Source organism: Mya arenaria, chromosome 14, assembly GCF_026914265.1.
Source record: "Mya arenaria isolate MELC-2E11 chromosome 14, ASM2691426v1".
Classification (NCBI taxonomy): Eukaryota; Metazoa; Mollusca; class Bivalvia; order Myida; family Myidae; genus Mya; species Mya arenaria.
Window position 1 is genome coordinate 23,713,188 of NC_069135.1, and position 19,941 is coordinate 23,733,128.

Below are 19,941 nucleotides of genomic sequence, written 5' to 3' on the forward strand. Positions count from 1 at the left end.
GAGCCTCTCTAGATGTCATATTTCTATTCTCAAAAGGGAATTTAGGGGATTTGTTTTTATTTTCCCCCGACTGATTCACAAAATTATCTGCAAAAACTGGCCTTCATATGTTTTTCTTGTTTCCTTTTTTATAACAGAATGCAGGGGAACCCACACCTATAGATATAAGTAGGGAAACACCAAACAATCTGTTTATTAATTTTGGCTTAAAGCCTCGAGCTTATGCAAACAAAAAAAAACTATTCTCAATGTTTGATAAATTGTTTTTATTTTATTTTTTAAATAACTGTATACAGTTAGCATTAAACAGTTGTTTATTTTAAAGTATCCATTTACTTAAATAATAGGTCTTGAGAGTCAACGATACCAACAGTCCATGTATCTACTTTTGAACATTTTGACACGTTTTAATCATTCTACAATGACAAGAGAACTTACCATCAACGCATGGAACGCCATTTTAGTTGCTGAACCAATTGCTGAGCAAATCTGCGAATTATACATGTACATAGTGTATACTCATGTGTATAGTGATGTACATAGTCATGTATATAGTCATGTACATAGTCAGTGAAAAAGTGTGTCATGTCAATTTAGTGTTTGCAAGACTGACATATTACAGGCCTCGATAAACACCAGCAGCAAATTGTATAAAACTTGGATAAATAAGTGTCCACAGGTTATCTTTTGGCTAGTTGACTCATTAAAACGTTTAATTGGTTAGTATTTATTATTGGATAAATATTGACCAATCAATAAACATTTTGGATAACTTTGAACTAACCAAAAATTTACTGTTTTTATACAATGCAGAATTGAGTACATACCTCTTCAGAGGACACATTGCACTCAAAGATATGGCAAGCGTACGACCCCTCTCCTTTGTTCCTGGTTATGAAACCAAACAGCCTGGAAACATAAACAGTTAGATTAAACATATATATATTTTACAATGATTGTGAAACAAGTTTTTTCAACATTATATTAATCACTCTCTTTGGCACGATTTTACGCGAGAGTGTGGTCTTGTGGTGTGGTGGTAACGGGAGTACCCGCAGGAAACCCACATGTCCTGCTATGTGATCACAAACCAAGCTCATATGCGCCCAGGCTAGGAATTTAATAAACTTATTATATAATCATTTGAACTGTTCATGTTTTTCATAAACCATCTGGTACTGTTTTTGTTACAAAGAATCCCACTTGTCCAGCATGGTGATTAGAAACCAAACTCACATGCGCCCAGGCCAGGAATTAAACACAGGTTGTCTAGGTGAGAAGCGTCTCCGCTTATCCGACTAACAAAGCAGTACCAGATGGTTTATGAAAACATGAACAGTTCAATTGATTATTTAATAAGTTTATTAAAATTTAAACTTTCAGCAACACTCATAACATGTACATTCATAAAAGAAACAAACTTCATATTGAAAACCAAAATATGATAAAATTAAAGCTCCACATAGAAGACATCAACGCTGCTGTTTTTCATTTTATAAAAGACGCATACCTCAACAAGTATTAGAGCTAGAGTTATGGGTCTTGCTGTACATGTGTGTATATTCTTTGGTAACAAAAAAAGGTTACTATTGCATTATGATGCTGAGAATGACAATAATATAACAAAGGCTATGGCAGTACCTAAACCTTTTTCTACAAAAAACTTACAAGCTAAAAATTTACATAGCTATAATACAAAGCCACATGATGATGAAAAAATAATATTTGTTCCAGAAAATAACTGAAAACATCAGCATTACTTTACAGCATTTCTGCTCATAACATCATTTTCTTTCCAGAATAATTGCTGTTATAATGGGTGGATGACCTAAAAATTCTTCAAAAACCACGGTATATACAAGTTACCTATTGTTTTCTGGATGGGCAGCCCAGTATGAAATATCTTCAAGGGCAAACTGTACTCGCACTGTGTTACTGGACGGCTCGACCAATCTGTAAAGTAATTTTGTTTCAGGTTATAGCAGCTAGTCCTGTATCTTGTCTTGGGTCTATTTTAAATGGGACTTAAAAGTCGAGTTCTTGAATTTCAGGCCACACAAAGTTTATTGATACCTGCTTGGATTTTAACCAAGGACTGAGTGGAGGATCAGTGAGACACTGGACTGTCAAAACCAGGGGTAAAAGGTTTGATCAAGCAGGACCACTAACAAACTAACCATCTTCCGGTATGGACGTTCAACAGGGGTCCTGTATGACAGTATTATACACATATATTTTGGCTAAGTAGAGCCTTCAAAGTTTGGGCAAGAAGTCCTATGATGTGAGTATTTCATTCCTGAACGAAGTTTATTGAACAATTCTTACAAATAGAATAAGCTCACCTCTTACACTTAGTAAAGGCAACCATGCGGGACTCAGGTAATCTTAAATATGTAATGTATTCCTCTAATTGCCATTATCTGATGTATCAAAGAAATACCTGTACATTTCCACTACGTGAATACCTTATATAAACTTGCTTCATACACTTGCTAGACACAGCCATCCCGAAATGATTCATCTAAATATCTTATGTATTGCTGAAGCTGCCATTTTCTGACATATCGAAGAAATACATGTAAATACTTATAATAATGTCACCTCATAGATTCACTAGACACAATCATCCGAGACTCTGTCATCTTGAACACGTTGTGTATCGCCCTAGCTGCCATTATCTGACGAATTGTTTCATGCACCACCTTTTCCCCTGAAAACCATTTAAAATTGAAAATCAACATACCGGTAATATCATTCGGAACTCGTCCACCATTTTCCATCAAACCAACCAGGGATATATGCTGGTACATCAATGGAAGTAGTTCATTAAATTTTAAATAATAGACAGCATTAATTAATTGTAATGTATTAGCGTGTATTTTGTATATCGAAGTTTAAAATGATTGCCAGTGAAGTGGGTTATTGCATATTTAACTAAGGGCTATTCCAGTAAAACATATAATCCCCGGGGGGGGGGGGGGGGGGGGGGGGGGGGGGGGGGGGGGGGGGGGGGGGGGGAGGCAATTATTTAAATAGTACCTATATGGGTGGGTGTCTTTTTCACTAATTTGGACTCCGAAAAGCGTAAATTTGCTTCTGGAGGGGGTTGCATAATTTAGAAGTACCTCCCCCCCCCCCGGGGGTTATATGTTTAAATCAAATATCCCTAAGATTCCCAAGAGTTAACTGCTAAATTGAAATTTCTACGCTATCTACTTGCAGCATAAACATGTAGTTAAATGTAAAGATTTCTGACATTGTAAACCATCCATATACATCCGAGGTTGTTTTCGATGGAAAGTGGCCGAGGTGTTTCAAATGCACCATTATCTGAAGTATTGAGCAGTTATTGTCGTGTACCAGTACATAAGAAGGGTGATCAAAATGTTTGTTGACTTGGCTTCTTGTGTAATGATTGATTTAGTAAGGGCTTTTCCATTTAAAAATCGACCACACCAAAGGAAGGCAAAATAAAGAAATTCCATAAGGGGCAGTTCCTGTTTGTATTTTGCTTCTAAACAGTTCAATAACCTCTTAATGGGGTTTGATCCAATTGGGGAGGGGTGTGTTTAAATAGAATAGACCTAATACACAGAATGTCTTATTAGAAAGTTATTATTTTGCAATTCTACATGCCTGAAGTAATATTTTACTGAATAAGAAGGGCTTGTTTACTACGCGCACTACACCCATTCTTAATCATTAATATGTAACTTCACATCATCTAACTATTACTGATGACTTTACTATTTCTCTGACAGTTCCAAGATGGTAACACCTACATCTATTAATAAAGGTTTTTTATTGCAGTTGTTTTCTGTTTCTGCTGTATTGTGGTGTTGTATGTTCATGAAGTCAAGTGTCTGTAACACTGTACCTATTAACAAGATTTTCGTAACATTTTTGCTCCTGGGCTATTCTCTAAAGTTTTTTTGTTTTGTTTTGTTTTCTAACTGATTTTAAAAATAATGAATAACTTAAATTGGAAACAAACTAATACTTTTAATCAAATTATTCTGTGTATTATACTTTGGTTTAAGCCAGAGTTTAAAAAGGACAGGGTGCTGCAGAAAAGGGACAGGGTGCTGCAGAAAAGGGACAGCTCGGTTCTAAAGAAGAAAGGGGCACAATGCATGGGGCTGTGAAGAATTTGAACATAATGAATTTTAAAGAAAAATGTATAGAATTGTGCTTAATTGAGGTAATATAAGGTTTCAAGTGTCAATTGTTTTATGTTTGTATGTGTTTATAATCACCACAAAAGCAAACAGTTAAAAAAAAAAGATATGCGGGAAATCCCATCCCTGGTAGCAAAAAACTTCACGACCCTGGCAGCAAGAAACTGAAGTATGTACCTCTGTCCTGTTTCACCTCCATTGAGCCAAGAAATCGGACAAGAAAGCTCTCCACAAATGCAGCATTGTCTATGGCCTGGTCCAATGAATCTATTACATCTGTGGCCGACTGGTCAAAAGGATTAATTCTCCTGAAGGTTAAAGTAACATTTAGTATACGTTTTATAATTAGCTTTAGACCACTTTTAATTTTTTTCAAGACTGGTACCTGTTTCAATCAAGCTTTTTAGCCATCAAGTAAACAATTGCACACACAATAAACCACTCCACTACAAAACCAAACAATACGTAAACATTACAAATTCTTAACAACACTACAGCTGCACAAATTTGAATCTAAATGATATATTCAAAGTCTAAAGTTCTATTTTTAGCATGCAGAAACAGTTATGCTTACAAATGGAATAATTGCATATTGTTAACTTTTTTATCAAAACAATAACATGCAAATAACCTGTTGGCTATCAAATTCTGCTACTTCATTATTAAGCACAAAACCTGACTTACACTTATATAGTTTTCATTCATTTGCAGTGTTTTTTGCATAATTCCGTTATAACAGCATATTATAGAAGACTTCTTTAGGTATTTTCAAATTTAAACAAGAACAACAAGAACTGAACGCCAATGATTGTAAGGTTTGTTTTCATTCGATAAAGGAGAATCACTTAAAAATAACTTAAGTGAGAGTTATGGACCTTGCTATGAGTGTATAGTTTCTTTTTCTGATGATTATGTACAATGCCAGGCATAAAAATTTTGCGCACAAATGCTGACAATTCTAGCCCCAAGACCATGACAATATCTACTTTTTTTCCGAATAAATATGGCAAGCTAAATAGTAAATATTAAGAAGAAATGCGAGGTTGATGTGCTTCTTTAGCAATGTTTTATCTGCTCATAAAAATAACTGAATATATTAATAATCAAACACTTGTGCGATTATAAAATGATTTCATCCAATATTATTCAAATAAAAGCTACAAATAAAACAGTGCACGGCTACTAACTTCGGGGGCCCAGCAAGGGATTTGTTAACATTGGGCGTGGCATCATCGGGGGTGCACAAGTCAAACTGTATCGGTGTTTCCGCCAGAAATGGGCTGTTGGGCCCCGTTGATGGCGTAGGGGCTGCCGACTGCTGGGCTGGGGTCGCGGGACTGTAAAGCAATCAGGAGTACTTGTGTACCCACTCTTAACAGTTTCTTCTTTTCTTGTCACATTAATACGAAAAAAATATTGTACCACAATAATTTTTATTAATTAGTTAGCAATAATCAAAGTTGATGTGAATAATGATTAAAATAGCAACTACTGTTTGCTATGCTACTAATTGAAATCTCTTAGTTCCTATCGGAAACCTTGTGTGATTATGCATAATTCTCGTCCTTTTAACAGCTTGTCAATAAGGTGTAAATGTTCTAACAAACTGTGATACCTATAAAACTGTGTAAAAATTCTTGTGTAGTCACAAATTCAGATTGTTTTATATGATAAATTGACATTATTATACTTTGACTTGAATTAATTAATTTAATTAATACTGTAATTTAAGTAAATGGAAAAACAAAATTATCAAATTTGTTGATTTTGACTGTAACATTGCCTAAAAGGATACCGAGACCACCTTTCAATACAACTTTCCAACAATTTTATGTACCGATTATCCTTTTCGAAGGTTCATATATTTTTTCATCATGATTAAGCCTGTCCATATTGTGGTATATTTCGTATTCAACATGCCAGGGAAATTAAAATTAAAACTTCAATTTTGCATCAACAATACCCAACAAAATTAATAAGGAGTGATTTATTAAATAAATGTTTTTTTCCCATTTCAATTCCATATAATCTTTCACATACAATAAATGTCCTATTAAACATGCATGCCCTAATAGATGCCCCTGGGGTCTTTTTGTGGGTCTATTTTCTGATTCTGTGACATGAACAATGATAAACTTGACCCTCCCAATTATGCACATTTTTACAATGAAAAGCATTCCCACAGCCCCCATTTCAGAGCGCCTCACAGACAGCTGACGCCATGCATATACAGAAAAAACATTCCCAATGACATTGTGATAAAATTGCTTAAAGATGCACTCTTACTCCCAAATAAGATTTATCAGAATTAATAACATTGTTTTAATATTCCAAAAAGAATGAATAAATGTCGGACACAATGGTTCTTATGAAGGATACCGAGTTTAATTTGAAAGAAATGTGCAGGAATCATGGTATTTCTACCTAAGGAGACTATAGCAGACCACAGTTAATCTTTTAGCATTCACCAATCATTTAATATTTTTTGCGCTTTCTGCTATTAAATACACGGTTACAATCTTATTATCGGTAATTAATATTTTCCATTAATGCATTATTTAGTAAGTAGTTAAAGGTTTATCAGTAAAAATTGATGTTTGTTATACATGTGTATACATTGATTTTGAATAAGAGTGTCACTTTAAATATGTGTACTGATATACTGAAACAATGTGTTCATTGGACCATTTAATTTTCACAGCAGGGTCATGGTATGTACACAGCTACAATGCAGCAGATATTGATCAGGTTTCACTTTATTGACTCAAATTTGGGGGAGAACGGTTCTTTTTTTAGCACACAGGGTCTTTAAATAGACATGTGCCCTGCGTGTTTTATGGGATATATACGGTATAAACCTCTTGGTACACTCTAGTGATCTAAAAGAAATTATCAATATGTCTGTAAGCAACCTTTCCAGCAGTAAAGTATTCCGTATCAATATTTCGATCCCTGTATACATGACCCTTAATTAATTTTGTTGAGTGTATAAACATGCAGCTAGCAAAGCTAGCAAAGCGATAGGCTGCATAAACTTCACATGCAAATACTGCGTACCAAGTGGTCAACATGTGAACAAGCCCAAAAAGAAGCTTTCCCGGCTTGCTCAAATTCTTTATATTATATACATGTAGCAGAGCTAGTTGATGAGTTCATGCTCATTCACCAAAATCTTAATTTGGATGGCAGCATACCTGAATATCGTAGAGTTTAGATTCATAAGAAATTATTTTTTGCAATTAAAAAAAATGAAGAATACATCAGAGAGCAGCACCAATAACTGAAGTCCAAAATCAGATTGAAGATTTTGCGTATTTGATGAACAATAAACACGATACCCATGCACAAACACATGCATCAAAACAACTTAAGAAAGATCCTTTAATTGAAAGGACAGGCTAGATTTAAAGAATATTTATATTTTAATGTATCAATAGGTTTCACTAAGCTATGGATCAAATTCTTAAGAGAGCAATGACAAAGCTATCAATCTTACCAGTATACAGTGATACAATAAACATGTAGCAAAATATGCATGTAACTTAACTATTGTTTTCTGTTTACAATTGAAAAAGGTCTTTTAACCCACATACATTTATACATTAATACATTTATGACTGTTAATGACTAAATGCTTTTAAGTGATATTATTACACTAAGTGTTTCAGCAAACTCTTCAGATCCAATTTAGATAATAATTTTTATGTATAAATTAACAAGAGTGCTGGACTGAAAGACAACGCTTATCTGTTGTTATAGTGCAACAAGGAGAATAACTAAATAGTTATTAAAGCTATCTAGAGTAAGTGTGAAAATTGTCTCTGGCAACAGGTTTACCAAGATAAGATATCCATTGAATATCCTGAACAATTTTTTAGTTTCAACATAGGTTTATTTTTCCACACTACGCTAAAGTCAAGATCATCGACACAAGGGCTTTCACAATAAAAACAGACAAGCTCAAAATGATAAAGAAAACCACAGTGACACTCAAGGCATGTACCTCTCTTTTTCTGGGGATGTTGTAGAAGTTGTAGACATAGATTGTTGACTAGAAACACTGCTTCCTCGTTGCTGAAAATATTTTTAAATCATAAAGCACACTTCCGTGAAAAGTAAAATTTCCAATATGTTATTTCAGTGTCAGTAGGATACTCATCTAAATATAAATACATGTATGACAACCTCTCTTGAATTGAAATTAATTAATGTAACAGACTGCACAAATTGCTATACAGTGCACCTGTCGTGGTTCAAACACAAGGCCTCTTGCTCTGCAGGCCGCCACGCTACCACGTCGCTATAAAAGCTAGCTCTAAAGCGAGGCAGTATAAATGCCGCTTTATACATATCTTATACATATCGTACACACGGTTACATTAATGTTCCCACTGTCCTTTCCATGATAATTCTGATGAATTATAAACATTGTACAATTTAAATTTTTGGACGCCATTTATTGTCAGTTTCTTTCTCAATCAGTCAAACAGGAAGCAAAACTCAACAACAATTCAGTCAAGAATTATGTGGGTATAATACCCATTTGGCAACATGTGTTACAAGTTTCGTTTCAATATTTTTAATGCTTTTTAGCTATGCCAAGGTAAAAGTGTTTGCAAACCAACAACATTAATGCTGACAACACCAAGGCCATCACAATACCTCATCTTTTTTTTCTTTGAAGATTTTTTGAGATACTATATGGCCAAGGTTGAAAGTTTTGCAAATGACACCACACCAAGATCATCACAAAACTTCAAAATTTTCTTCTTCTTGGAATTACAAACATTAAAATATTATTCCCCTAAAAAATAGTACTATTTCAAAGCAATGACCCTATTTGGAATACTTATCAATATGTCAAAGTATACATACTGATTTTTGTGGCACCTGCTTATCTCCTCTTACAAAACCACTGTCCTTCACTATGTGGTTCAATGTTGCAATCCACTGAAATAAAATACATACACATGTTTTTCATGTTGTGAATCAGAGGTGTTATCTATTATTGTTTAGCAAACATGAAAAATTACATGTATTTCATTATTGTGTAAGGTTGATCTGCCTAAAAAAATCTAACCCTTTTGACTATGAAAATAATGCTCATACCAGTAAGGATGATTGTTTTCACAATTAGAGTAATATCAAATTAAATGCTTATGATACATCTGAGCAAAAGCCAATGTTTGACAAATATATTTCAGCCAGAGTTATGACCCTTCCTATATGCACTTGTTTATTGTCTCTGGCAACATGTGTCTATGATTTATTTGAATGTCTAGAACATTCTACAGGTAATGTGCAAGGTTTATGTGTTTGCACTATGCCAATTACACCAATGATGACAAAACAATACCAAAATCTTTGAATTGCAGATGAGCTAATAAAAACACAATTGATAACACCATATTTTGATTAACTTTGTGGAAACCATTTCATACCTCATCTCTTTCTCTCTCATTTTCAGCCTGAAGAACTACATGTCTGAAATATGGAAAACAAAATCATAAGGTAAAATGAAACACTGATTAATTAATGTTTTGCATTATTTGCACATCAGCAAAAAAATTGAAAAAAAAGGATTGATTTTTAAAATAACCGATTGAGATTAATACCAGCAGAAATCAATCTTTTGACAAAAAATTCAATTCAGTTGTACACGAAGAAAAATGAAATAATATTTTCTTCATAAATTATCAAAAATGATGGAGTCTTATTTAATATACATCTACTTCTGTAGCCACATCAATAACGTAAAAGCAAAGAAATGTTCCAAACATACAAGTATTAAACAGTTTTGAACAATTTGAACCACATCAAAACCACAAACTAATGACTTTTGAAACAATATTAATAACAAAAAGCAAACAAATCATTGGTCAATTCCATGACATTGTTTTTCAGTTTCAGAGTTAGGCCATACCCAATTGTTTATATGTTTAGCGTCAACCCTTGGTGTGACAATCTTATAAACTGTGCCATTAGGGCATATACTTAACTGAAGTTTGTAGACAGGAAACATGTTAACAAATTTCACAATTGCCGCAGAATGCTTGAATGTTATTTTAAAAAAAAAAAAAAAAAAAGAGAAAATAACACTAAATGAGTGACATTCGTTCAAAAATATGGACACCAGAGCCTCTTTAGTCCATTCTGGACCATTCACATTGTTAGATAGATTTTGACTGCAAAATGATTTTTAAAGTAAACCTTCTGATCTAAGTGAGTTGATCATGGGAATCACACAGATTGCATCATTTTCTGATATCAAATGTCAATGTCGTTTACTCTTGTGTTCTCTACTTACAAAAAGGACATGAAAAATATTCCACAAGATCTTTGATCATATATATATTGATTTTTTTAAATAGGGGAGCCCAAAACCTATCTGTTTGCAGACTCTAAACATAGAATGGATTTGGTATGGCTTTAGGGTGATCTTCAAAACTGCATAAGTGGCAAAAAGACTATCATACCTTCTATGCTTTGCTGTGTTAATCTGGAGGACGTTCCGTCTGTCATCTGCCTCCCCCGGTTCGGCAAACACCCCATCATCATTAAGGTCAAGAACAAGACTTCCAGCTACCTGTATATGGTAGTAGAAAAGACAAGAGGTCAGCTAAATACATGTAGATCTACATTTCCATTTTTTTTAAAGCATACGGGTCAATACATCAGTCAGTTTGCATGCAACTCAAACTGTTATGTTCCTTAACATGTAGATAATGAGTGACCTTAATCTAACATATATATTAATATAAAAACAATAAGTTCAAGTGACTTATGATGAGTGAGAATTTCTTTTATTATATAGGTAATAAACTACTAAAATACATGTATAAACAAGTAAACATATGCAATGTGGGATAAAATGAAGATGTTCATGCAATTGAGTGACTAAAATACATGTGCTAAATACTGAACCTAAATACAGTAAAAAGGGAATTTTGTATGGAATTTATTAAATAGGCAACAGGGCTGCAGAAAAATGGCTCATCTGTGTTTCAGTGAAAAAAGGGTTATAACTTTACAATTATAAACAAGTGCCGCCTTGTTGCAGATGTTCATATTGTCTTCAGCAACATATTAACCAAGTTTTGTTCAGATATCAATGAGCGTTTTTTAGTTATGGGTTATGTTAAAAAATAGTGTAAGATGACGATGGCGCTAACAATGACACAAAGGCTTTTTCAACAACAGACAAACTATTAAGTATTAATAACACAGAACCATGAACACTTCTTTGAGTCATGAAGTCATTTGCCTGTAGATTTTAATTGCATTGAATTCTAATACATTTTGATGTCTGATACTTGCAACTAAAAATCAAATCAAATGTTCATGATTTTTGTGTCATATTTTAAGTTATATTTTGCAGATTTCTTTTTATTGTATTGTGGACTTGTCAAACTAAATATTAAAATAAATACAAATTATAAACCTTTAAATCAAACAATTTATTTACAATGTTTTATAAATGTATACATTTGTGTTCTAAGATGGAAAAGCATACATAATTGGTGCAGATAATGAATTTTAAAATATCATTATAAATGTTGACTTTGTGAAATGCATTAAATGAACAGGAATTTTACATGCCATGTTTCCTTAAGGATTTTCAGGGGATCTTGTTGAGAAAACCAGAGGATTTTTCCCTGAGACAACTAAGAGGATTTTTTTGATTTTTCAAGTTTTTATTTTAACTAGTATTCCTTTTAAACTGAATAGTATTGTATTAAGTGTTATATATGCTGTAAGAAAATGTTTTGTTCAATTTATTTATTTTCTTTTAATTGCAGAGGATATTCACCCTCCCACCTGAAGAATTTTCCCAAAAGGGAGAAATTCATTCCCCACCGGGAAAATTTATTTCCTGACGGGAAAATGGCAACCTCTACAAAGAGAAACTCCAGGGTATTTTCCAGCCCCCCATAATACCCATAATACATGGCATGTATGGGGAAGTGCAATGTGCTATTGTGAGATGTTTGGAGATAGGAAAACCCTACCTTGCCATTCTATACATAAACATGTAGATTCAAAAACACAGTGAATCAGTAAACCATGGTGAAAAAGTGAATTAGTAAAGCAGAGATTTGTGATATACAAAATGCTTTAATCAATATATAAATAAGGTGAATCAGTCAACGATGGTAAATAGATTACATTAGTAAAGCAGACAGTTTTGTGATACATTAAATATATTTTTATGATCATGATATTAGTATAGTATCAGTAAACAACAGAATCAGTAAACGATTGTGAGAAAGTAAATAAGTAAAGAAGACAGAATTGTGATTATAGTTTCATCTGACCTCTGATCTATACATTTAAATCTACAGAAGTGATCAGAAAATAACTGTAAACACCTGTATTTTAGATAGCAAGAAGACTTTTAGAACAAGTATGATATGTTTGCAGAAAATCAGTGAAAAAAATGCATACAAGTGGAATAGAATTACAGCAAATCATGTCTTAGTTTTGGCATCAAATATATTTATATAAATCCAAGTGTTAAAAGAAATCTGTGTTTTTACACAAAATTATGCTCGCCCATTTTTTTTTAATCAAAAAGTGACATATCACATCAATTAATAAAATTATTATGAGACTTCGAGATCTTTAACAGTACATCTACCTCAACAAAATATTGTCCAAAGAACAAACAACTTAATGGAAATATACACAATTCTGAGAAAGTTGATAAATTCATAAATTTTAACTTTGTAATAACTTGTCATAGAAATTTCAAGGTGTTAAGTATTTAATTGTAAATAAAAATATCATTATTTCTTAATACGTCTTTAATGCGCAAAAATATTACACCAAAGTCTTTTCTATATTCTCATCTAAATTCAACTGTCCTAAATCCCAATCCACTATGGTTTTCATTCCATAATACACCAAAATCTAAATATATGACAACAGTCAATTGTTTTTTGATTGGTCAATATTTATCAAATAATATATCTATTAACCAATCAAATTCATGTGCACACCAACTGAAAGATACCCTGTAGACACCTTAACAAAGATTCATATCAGCCCATTTAAAAATAAAAAACAATCTCAATAACACTTTGTTTGCCTCTGGGCGTATGGGGAAATAGATTTACCTCATCCATAGCTTGGCGCATCAGGTTCCCAGCTTGTGTGAAGAAAAACACCCTGTCCCACTTTGTGCCTATCAGCTGTTTGCTAAAATAATGGACAGAATTATTAAACGGGCATAACATGCATTTTTGTTTTGACTATTAAAGTCTAATGAATAAAAACATAGAAGTTTATCAAAACAAAAACAAATTGAAACTTTCAAGTGTAACCTATAGTGAACGCCTTCAAAGTTCCCACTGTATTAAGCATCAGCTCAATAATTGCTGAAGAAAATGACAAATTATTAGTTATATTATTTGGAGATTGACAGCTTTAATATCGTAAATGACTGGGTATTGTTGAGACACACTTTTTTCCCTCAGATTTCCATGTAAAAAAATGCCTGCGTCTAATAACCAGTAACAAGCTTTTGAACTTTTTTTCTGAGTTTGTTTAGATTTATGTAGAAAGGGATGTTACTTGCGTCATATCGATCAAGTATATACGGGTTAAAACGGCAGTTGAAGATCAAGATATGGTATATCGTAAGACGTTTATAATTTAAAAAAAAATATTGTACGATTAAAATTATTAAAATTATTCAATAATATTTTGAATATAACAATAATTAAACATGCATATAAAAAAGCAAAGTTGGCCACTGTCAAAATATTTTTTGTCAGTTGTACGATAAGGTGTGAAAAACTCACCCTGCATTTAGACCTGTTTAACATACCAATACTACAAACTGATGCGATAATGGTCTTGTTTTTTCGCACTTTTCCACATTCTTTATTCTTTTCTGTAGGTGTTGACATTTTGAGAACAAACCCGTACAATATAAGGTTTTCGCATAACTTAACTTTTCATTCTCTACAGGTTATCATTTACGATATACTGTCAGAAAGAAATCTTACAAATTGTAAGACTTTTCAGTGCCATCCAGAAAGAAATTGTCACACTCAGTACTTTTCAGTGCCTATCCTTACCAGAAACGAATACAAATGAAACATATTTTGCATTATCATTGTGTGGTTTTAAAGATAACCATCACCATTTTCATTTTTTTTTTTTTTTCGTCATTGTCAACAAACATGGTGGCCGAAATTGGCAGACAATTTTTCTATGCGTCCTTTAACCCAAAACATAGATTCAAAGTATTTTTCTCAGATTTTTCATGGATTTTGGATTTTTGGTCTGCGTCTTATACCCCCTATCGTCTTATACCCAGTCATTTATGGTAGTAGGAATGTTTAGCTTCTGACAATTTTACCAATTATTTTCACCCAATCTCACTTAAATATATTACCTTCTCTGGAAAAGATACCCTGACTTCTGCACCAGACTGATATTGGGTGGGATATATGGCATATTTATGGGAGGCTCTGCGTAGTACGAGTGCTGATTCTGCTGCTCTATACTGTCAATCATATCCACTGTCTTCTTTGTCTCTATTTGTAGTTCCGCCTGTACACTGTTAAGGAAGTGATATAAACATTGAAAGGTAATTCCAGCAATAGCTTCTGTAGTTCCCCATGTACTCTGTTAAAGCGGGTTATAAATATTGGAAGGTAATTCCAGCAATAGCTTCTTTAGTTCCCCATGTACTCTGTTAAAGCGGGTTATAAATATTGGAAGGTAATTCCAGCAATAGCTTCTGTAGTTCCCCATGTACTCTGTTAAAGCGGGTTATAAATATTGGAAGGTAATTCCAGCAATAGCTTCTGTAGTTCCCCATGTACTCTGTTAAAGTGGGTTATAAATATTGGAAGGTAATTCCAGCAATAGCTTCTGTAGTTCCCCATGTACTCTGTTAAAGCGGGTTATAAATATTGGAAGGTAATTCCAGCAATAGCTTTTGTAGTTCCCCATGTACTCTGTTAAAGCGGGTTATAAATATTGGAAGGTAATTCCAGCAATAGCTTCTGTAGTTCCGCTTGTACTCTGTTAAAGCGGGTTATAAATATTGGAAGGTAATTCCAGCAATAGCTTCTGTAGTTCCCCATGTACTCTGTTAAAGACTTGATATAAATATTGGAAGGTAATTCCAGCAATAGCTTCTGTAGTTCCCCATGTACTCTGTTAAAGACTTGATATAAATATTGGAAGGTAATTCCAGCAATTGCTATTGATCACACTTAAATAACAAGAGCACTATGGCAGCAAATGGCAACACTTAGTCTAGTCTATTGATTTTTAGTCAAAAGGGGGGCGAGGCATTACTCAATAATTACCAATGCCAGAGTGATTCACCTTGCTGTGAAGTGTGTATTGTTTCATGCAATATGTTTACCAAGTTTCATTCAATATTCTGAACCTTTTTGGAGATGAGTAAAGGTAAAAGTTTAAGTTGTAGGACAACGCCACTTGGGACAACAACACTCAGACTTAGTTAATCAAAATACCACCAAAATGTTTTTGAAAAAAATTAGGATTTCCAAGTTTCATCCATTATTTATCAACAAATATCCGTGTGAAGCTGCTTGCTGATTTTTTTTTTACTAAGAATTGTACCCAAAGATATGGTAACTTATACTGTTATATTTACTGCACCCACAATCTGAGGTTTTAAAAATATACACGTGCTCTTCAGAGCGAGTGTTTAAGTTAAAACATGAGAGTTGTGGGTAAAGTTAATGTTTCATACCATGTTGTCAAGGATTTGAAATAGAATAGAATTGTAATTTATTTGCACACAATTTAAAGCATAGTAAAGCTCCGCCTTTTCATTACAGTTCCAGTATGTGGGTTAATCTATAAACTAAAACAAAGAAAACAATCTCCAAAATGGTACAAGTAATAATTCCTGCATCACCTACCCTTGTATGCTGGCCTGGATGTTCTGCAGGAAGGTCTCGATGTCGGGCTTACACACAGTCTCGTAGCCCATACTGAAGTAAGCTCGCTGGGCGTGAATGTAGCCCACTATGGGTTCCAGTAAGAAACACTTTCGCTTGTACTGTACAGCATTCAGGGAGGAATAGTAGTGCAAGGCAGTCTGAAAATGAAACATGTGTGAACCAAAATTGTGATATTGTAATGTTTCAATACTAAAAGGACACTTTGAGGACGTCTCATACAAAATAGGAACTAGTTTTCTTGCCTTAATATATGCTGCTATAATCCAAAAATACAAGCTAAACCAACAATCCAATTACGGTAGAAGGCTGATGAATCTTGGCTTCTATTGTAATTATAGACCAAACATTTTTTTTTGTGAAACAAGGTCCAACTCTATTGGGTGTACATATCTGTTTCCAAGGAAACAATAAACATATAAATTTCTGCCATTTTTAAGTATAACAAATAAACTATACATCGTATACCTGGTGGTATTTTTTCCTCATTGCATACAGCTCCTCATTCAGTTCTTGTACCTCCCTGTCCTTTTTCTTGGATACTTTCATAAATCTGTTCATGGCCTGTTCATGGTCTGCAAAGAATCATATACTTATTAACCACAAATTTGCTCATGGCTTGCAGATAATTATATTTGTATAACCAGGCAGCCACAAATCTAAACATGTCCAGCAAATGGCCTACAAAAAATGGTTACGTTTTTTAGCAGTCAATCAGTTCATGGCCACCAGAAAATTCTATATCTATTTACCACAAATCCACAAATTTAATGCTTCAAATTATGTATAGCAATTGTGAGAGTCAGAGATGAACTTATTTTTATAATATATTTATATTTATATTATACAGAAAATTATAAGAAGGGCTCCAAAAAACATAGTAAAAATGCTGGCTGTCTATACTGAAGTGTTTTTTTTTTAAGATGCATCTATAAGTGTTTGTTGTTCATGACGTACCGTGAGTAGCTATCTGAAACATCTCATACATGGTGGAAATTTCTGAAAGGAAAAATGAACACAGCATTTAAAACACATGCAACAAACATTAAAAACTCAACTCAAAACATGTTTATTATTACTATGTCCAGGTTGCATACAATTAGGAATACAACCTGGAATGAAAGAAATTTAACATCACAACAATTCAGTTCCCTCCACCCCCACCAGCTCCTCCAATCCCACCCCTGCGAAAGACATTGTTTCAAGCATACCAGGATCACTTTGTCAAAACTTCCAAAAAAGGACACCAGTACAGGGAAACACTGATTCAGGAGTGATTTGAAGTCTTTACAATCCAGCAGAATTAATTAAAGTATAAATTGTAACTTATTGATATTTAGACTTCAAAATTTTAAACCTACCATCTAGATCAGCCTGTAAAGCTTTAGTCATTGGGAACATCATGGACTCAGAAAACTGGGCGGATAACACCTGTTGTAGGGAGCTCACCTGAAAATGATTTAAATATTTGTCTTATTAAACATATTTTTTGAGCATTATCCATTTTGGTCTTAACAGCAATTGCAGCTTCAGACACTGACAGTTTGTGTATAGCTTTTGCGCAGATTTTTTTGTGCTGGACTTTGTACTGTGAATACATCTTACTTACATGCATAATATTTTCCTGATGGTTCAGCTTCAGTGACCTGCCAGTGTCAATATTACAATAAGGTATTGTATCAACAATAAGTGCTTCCTCAAAAATTTGAAACTCTTTAGTATGAACATCCTTACCATCATTTTTTCAAGTTTTTCTCTATTATAGGGAAGTTTAAGTCACTCACAAGAAGAATTTGTCCCATATTGTTCTGACAACAGTTACTATTCTGATCAAAAATTGTTTGACACTAATTTGGCATAACTCGACAAAATATTTTTTTAACGATTTATTTCAGTTTTAGGCTTACTGGTATTGAAAATGTTGCAATAAAAGTAATATTAACACCAGGTTTTGGACTTCTAAACATTCAACTTAGGAATTTTATCCAAAATAATGCATTTTTTTTTACAAAATTATGGAAGGTTATGTTCTTCCATGAATTCAATTTGGGAAGTTTAAGCCCATTTGTAAGAGCAATACATTCTTAAAAATCCATTATGGATTCTATCAAACTTCATACTTTTAAAGTCAATTAAGTGTTAAACATTTCTGAAGATTCAGAGGTCTAGCATTCAAATATCAATCATTGTGCAGAACTAAAGATGAGTACCAATTAAAAGATCTGTCAAAGGCAATCTGGCCTTAGATATTAATTAACATGTAACTCACATTATCGAGATATGCTGCAAACTGTTCCAATGTGGATGTCAGAACACTGTTCTCAGGTTCCAGCGAAAATTTCTGAAAAAAAATGAAAGCAATGTACAAACAGTATATTACAGTTACTGTAGTTCCTGAACCAGTTAATATTTTATGGCAAAAAAACACCAATTCATTTTAAATTTCAAATAATGTTGACCACTACATTTCATAGGAAATAATTTTTATAACAGGAAACTGTGAAGGTTTAAAAGTCAAGATATTAACTTAAATTTCTGCATTATTAAATACTAGTGCTGTTCCAATGATCAATTATAATAAAAATTTGATTATAAAGATCAAAGTCAGCTACTATCGATAGTGATTCTGTCAATATCAACTACAAAATTGCAAGGCTGCTATTTTCCATTATTTTCACACCAATTTATCCCAGTATTCCTATTTCTTTTAAACACCATTTTTAGTTTCAGATATATTTACACACAATATGTTATATAATAATAAAATGCATAAGAAATCAATATTTTAATGTTATGCTATAGCTTATATATAAAATTGGAGTTTTCATACAAAAATATGAAATCAATTTAATATTCATTAATCGGTTTGGGATCCATGGTTATGTTTTAAAAATGACCATTCCCAGCACTAATTATAACAACACATAGATATAGCAAATTTGCATACCTGAAGCTCATAGTTTCGCAAGTGTTGAGCAAGATTCTGGGTGGCTGCGCACAATTCATTCTGGGCACTCATAACTCGTTGACAGCAGTTATGTAAACCCACACTGTACTTCTTAAGTACAAGTGCATCCTTTTCAAACACCGAAAGTAAGTTCCTTGTCTGAAACAAAACAATATTTATTAAGTCTACTTTGCAATATTATGTTTTCAATACTAATCGATATACAATTTGTTATATACAATCATGTTAATCAATAATTAAAACATTTCTGAGACGACTTTTGGCAGTTTTAATTTTTTTTTTATATATATATATGTAAGTTGCCAGAAAAAAACAAATTCTTTCACATACATGTCTGACACTACCAATTGTGAACGAGTCCCTTTGAGAGGCACAATCACACCGAAGCATCATTAAAATTGACTTTAAAGAAACAACAATATTGAATCATACATATATGAAATAAAAACACTATATTATACATATGTTTTCAGCATGATGTTGCATACATATATGCTGATTTACTTCAGAGCAGAAATTTGACAGTTGCATGAAGTAACTAGTTTGTAAAGAAATTGCCTCCCCTTATTAAGAATACTTTTTTTCATGTCTAGTGATTACCAGAGGACTATCTTCTAGTGCATCTTCAAGATGCAGTTTCGGCATGTCTGGCATGGCTAACGGTTTTGTGAGACGCCCTCTATATGTCAAGCAAATGGAGTAAGAACTTTGAAGTGCTGAAACAGGAAATGGAGTCTGACAGCTCAGTCCCAAAGAAAAGGCATCTTTTCGAATAATAAAATTTAAACGAAGTTTTCGTGAAAATGATTTTTCATAATTTAACTGTATTATTTAATTGTGAGCA

At 33.1% G+C, this 19,941-nt stretch overlaps 1 protein-coding gene across 3 annotated transcripts in view; it reads right to left on the reverse strand.

Annotated features, from left to right (window-relative positions):
* Nucleotides 1–19,846, reverse strand: part of LOC128216875 (DCC-interacting protein 13-alpha-like) — a 33,975-nt gene extending 14,129 nt beyond the window's left edge. For 2 of the 3 annotated variants that reach the window (XM_052923578.1, XM_052923577.1), the window contains exons 1-19: nt 19,698–19,846; nt 19,077–19,235; nt 18,399–18,470; nt 17,491–17,578; nt 17,087–17,128; nt 16,598–16,704; nt 16,091–16,269; nt 14,581–14,745; nt 13,295–13,376; nt 10,655–10,764; nt 9,620–9,662; nt 9,054–9,128; nt 8,182–8,252; nt 5,366–5,515; nt 4,356–4,486; nt 2,602–2,710; nt 1,867–1,953; nt 828–909; nt 439–489 (exon numbers count right to left, since the gene is read on the reverse strand). In XM_052923578.1, the coding sequence (XP_052779538.1) occupies nt 439–489; nt 828–909; nt 1,867–1,953; nt 2,602–2,710; nt 4,356–4,486; nt 5,366–5,515; nt 8,182–8,252; nt 9,054–9,128; nt 9,620–9,662; nt 10,655–10,764; nt 13,295–13,376; nt 14,581–14,745; nt 16,091–16,269; nt 16,598–16,704; nt 17,087–17,128; nt 17,491–17,578; nt 18,399–18,470; nt 19,077–19,235; nt 19,698–19,751 (1,857 nt within the window). In that variant the 5' untranslated portion in view covers nt 19,752–19,846. The remainder of the gene's footprint in view (nt 1–438; nt 490–827; nt 910–1,866; nt 1,954–2,601; nt 2,711–4,355; nt 4,487–5,365; nt 5,516–8,181; nt 8,253–9,053; nt 9,129–9,619; nt 9,663–10,654; nt 10,765–13,294; nt 13,377–14,580; nt 14,746–16,090; nt 16,270–16,597; nt 16,705–17,086; nt 17,129–17,490; nt 17,579–18,398; nt 18,471–19,076; nt 19,236–19,697) is intronic. The other variant, XM_052923579.1, reaches the window with a different exon arrangement.
* Nucleotides 19,847–19,941: the final 95 nt, after the last annotated feature.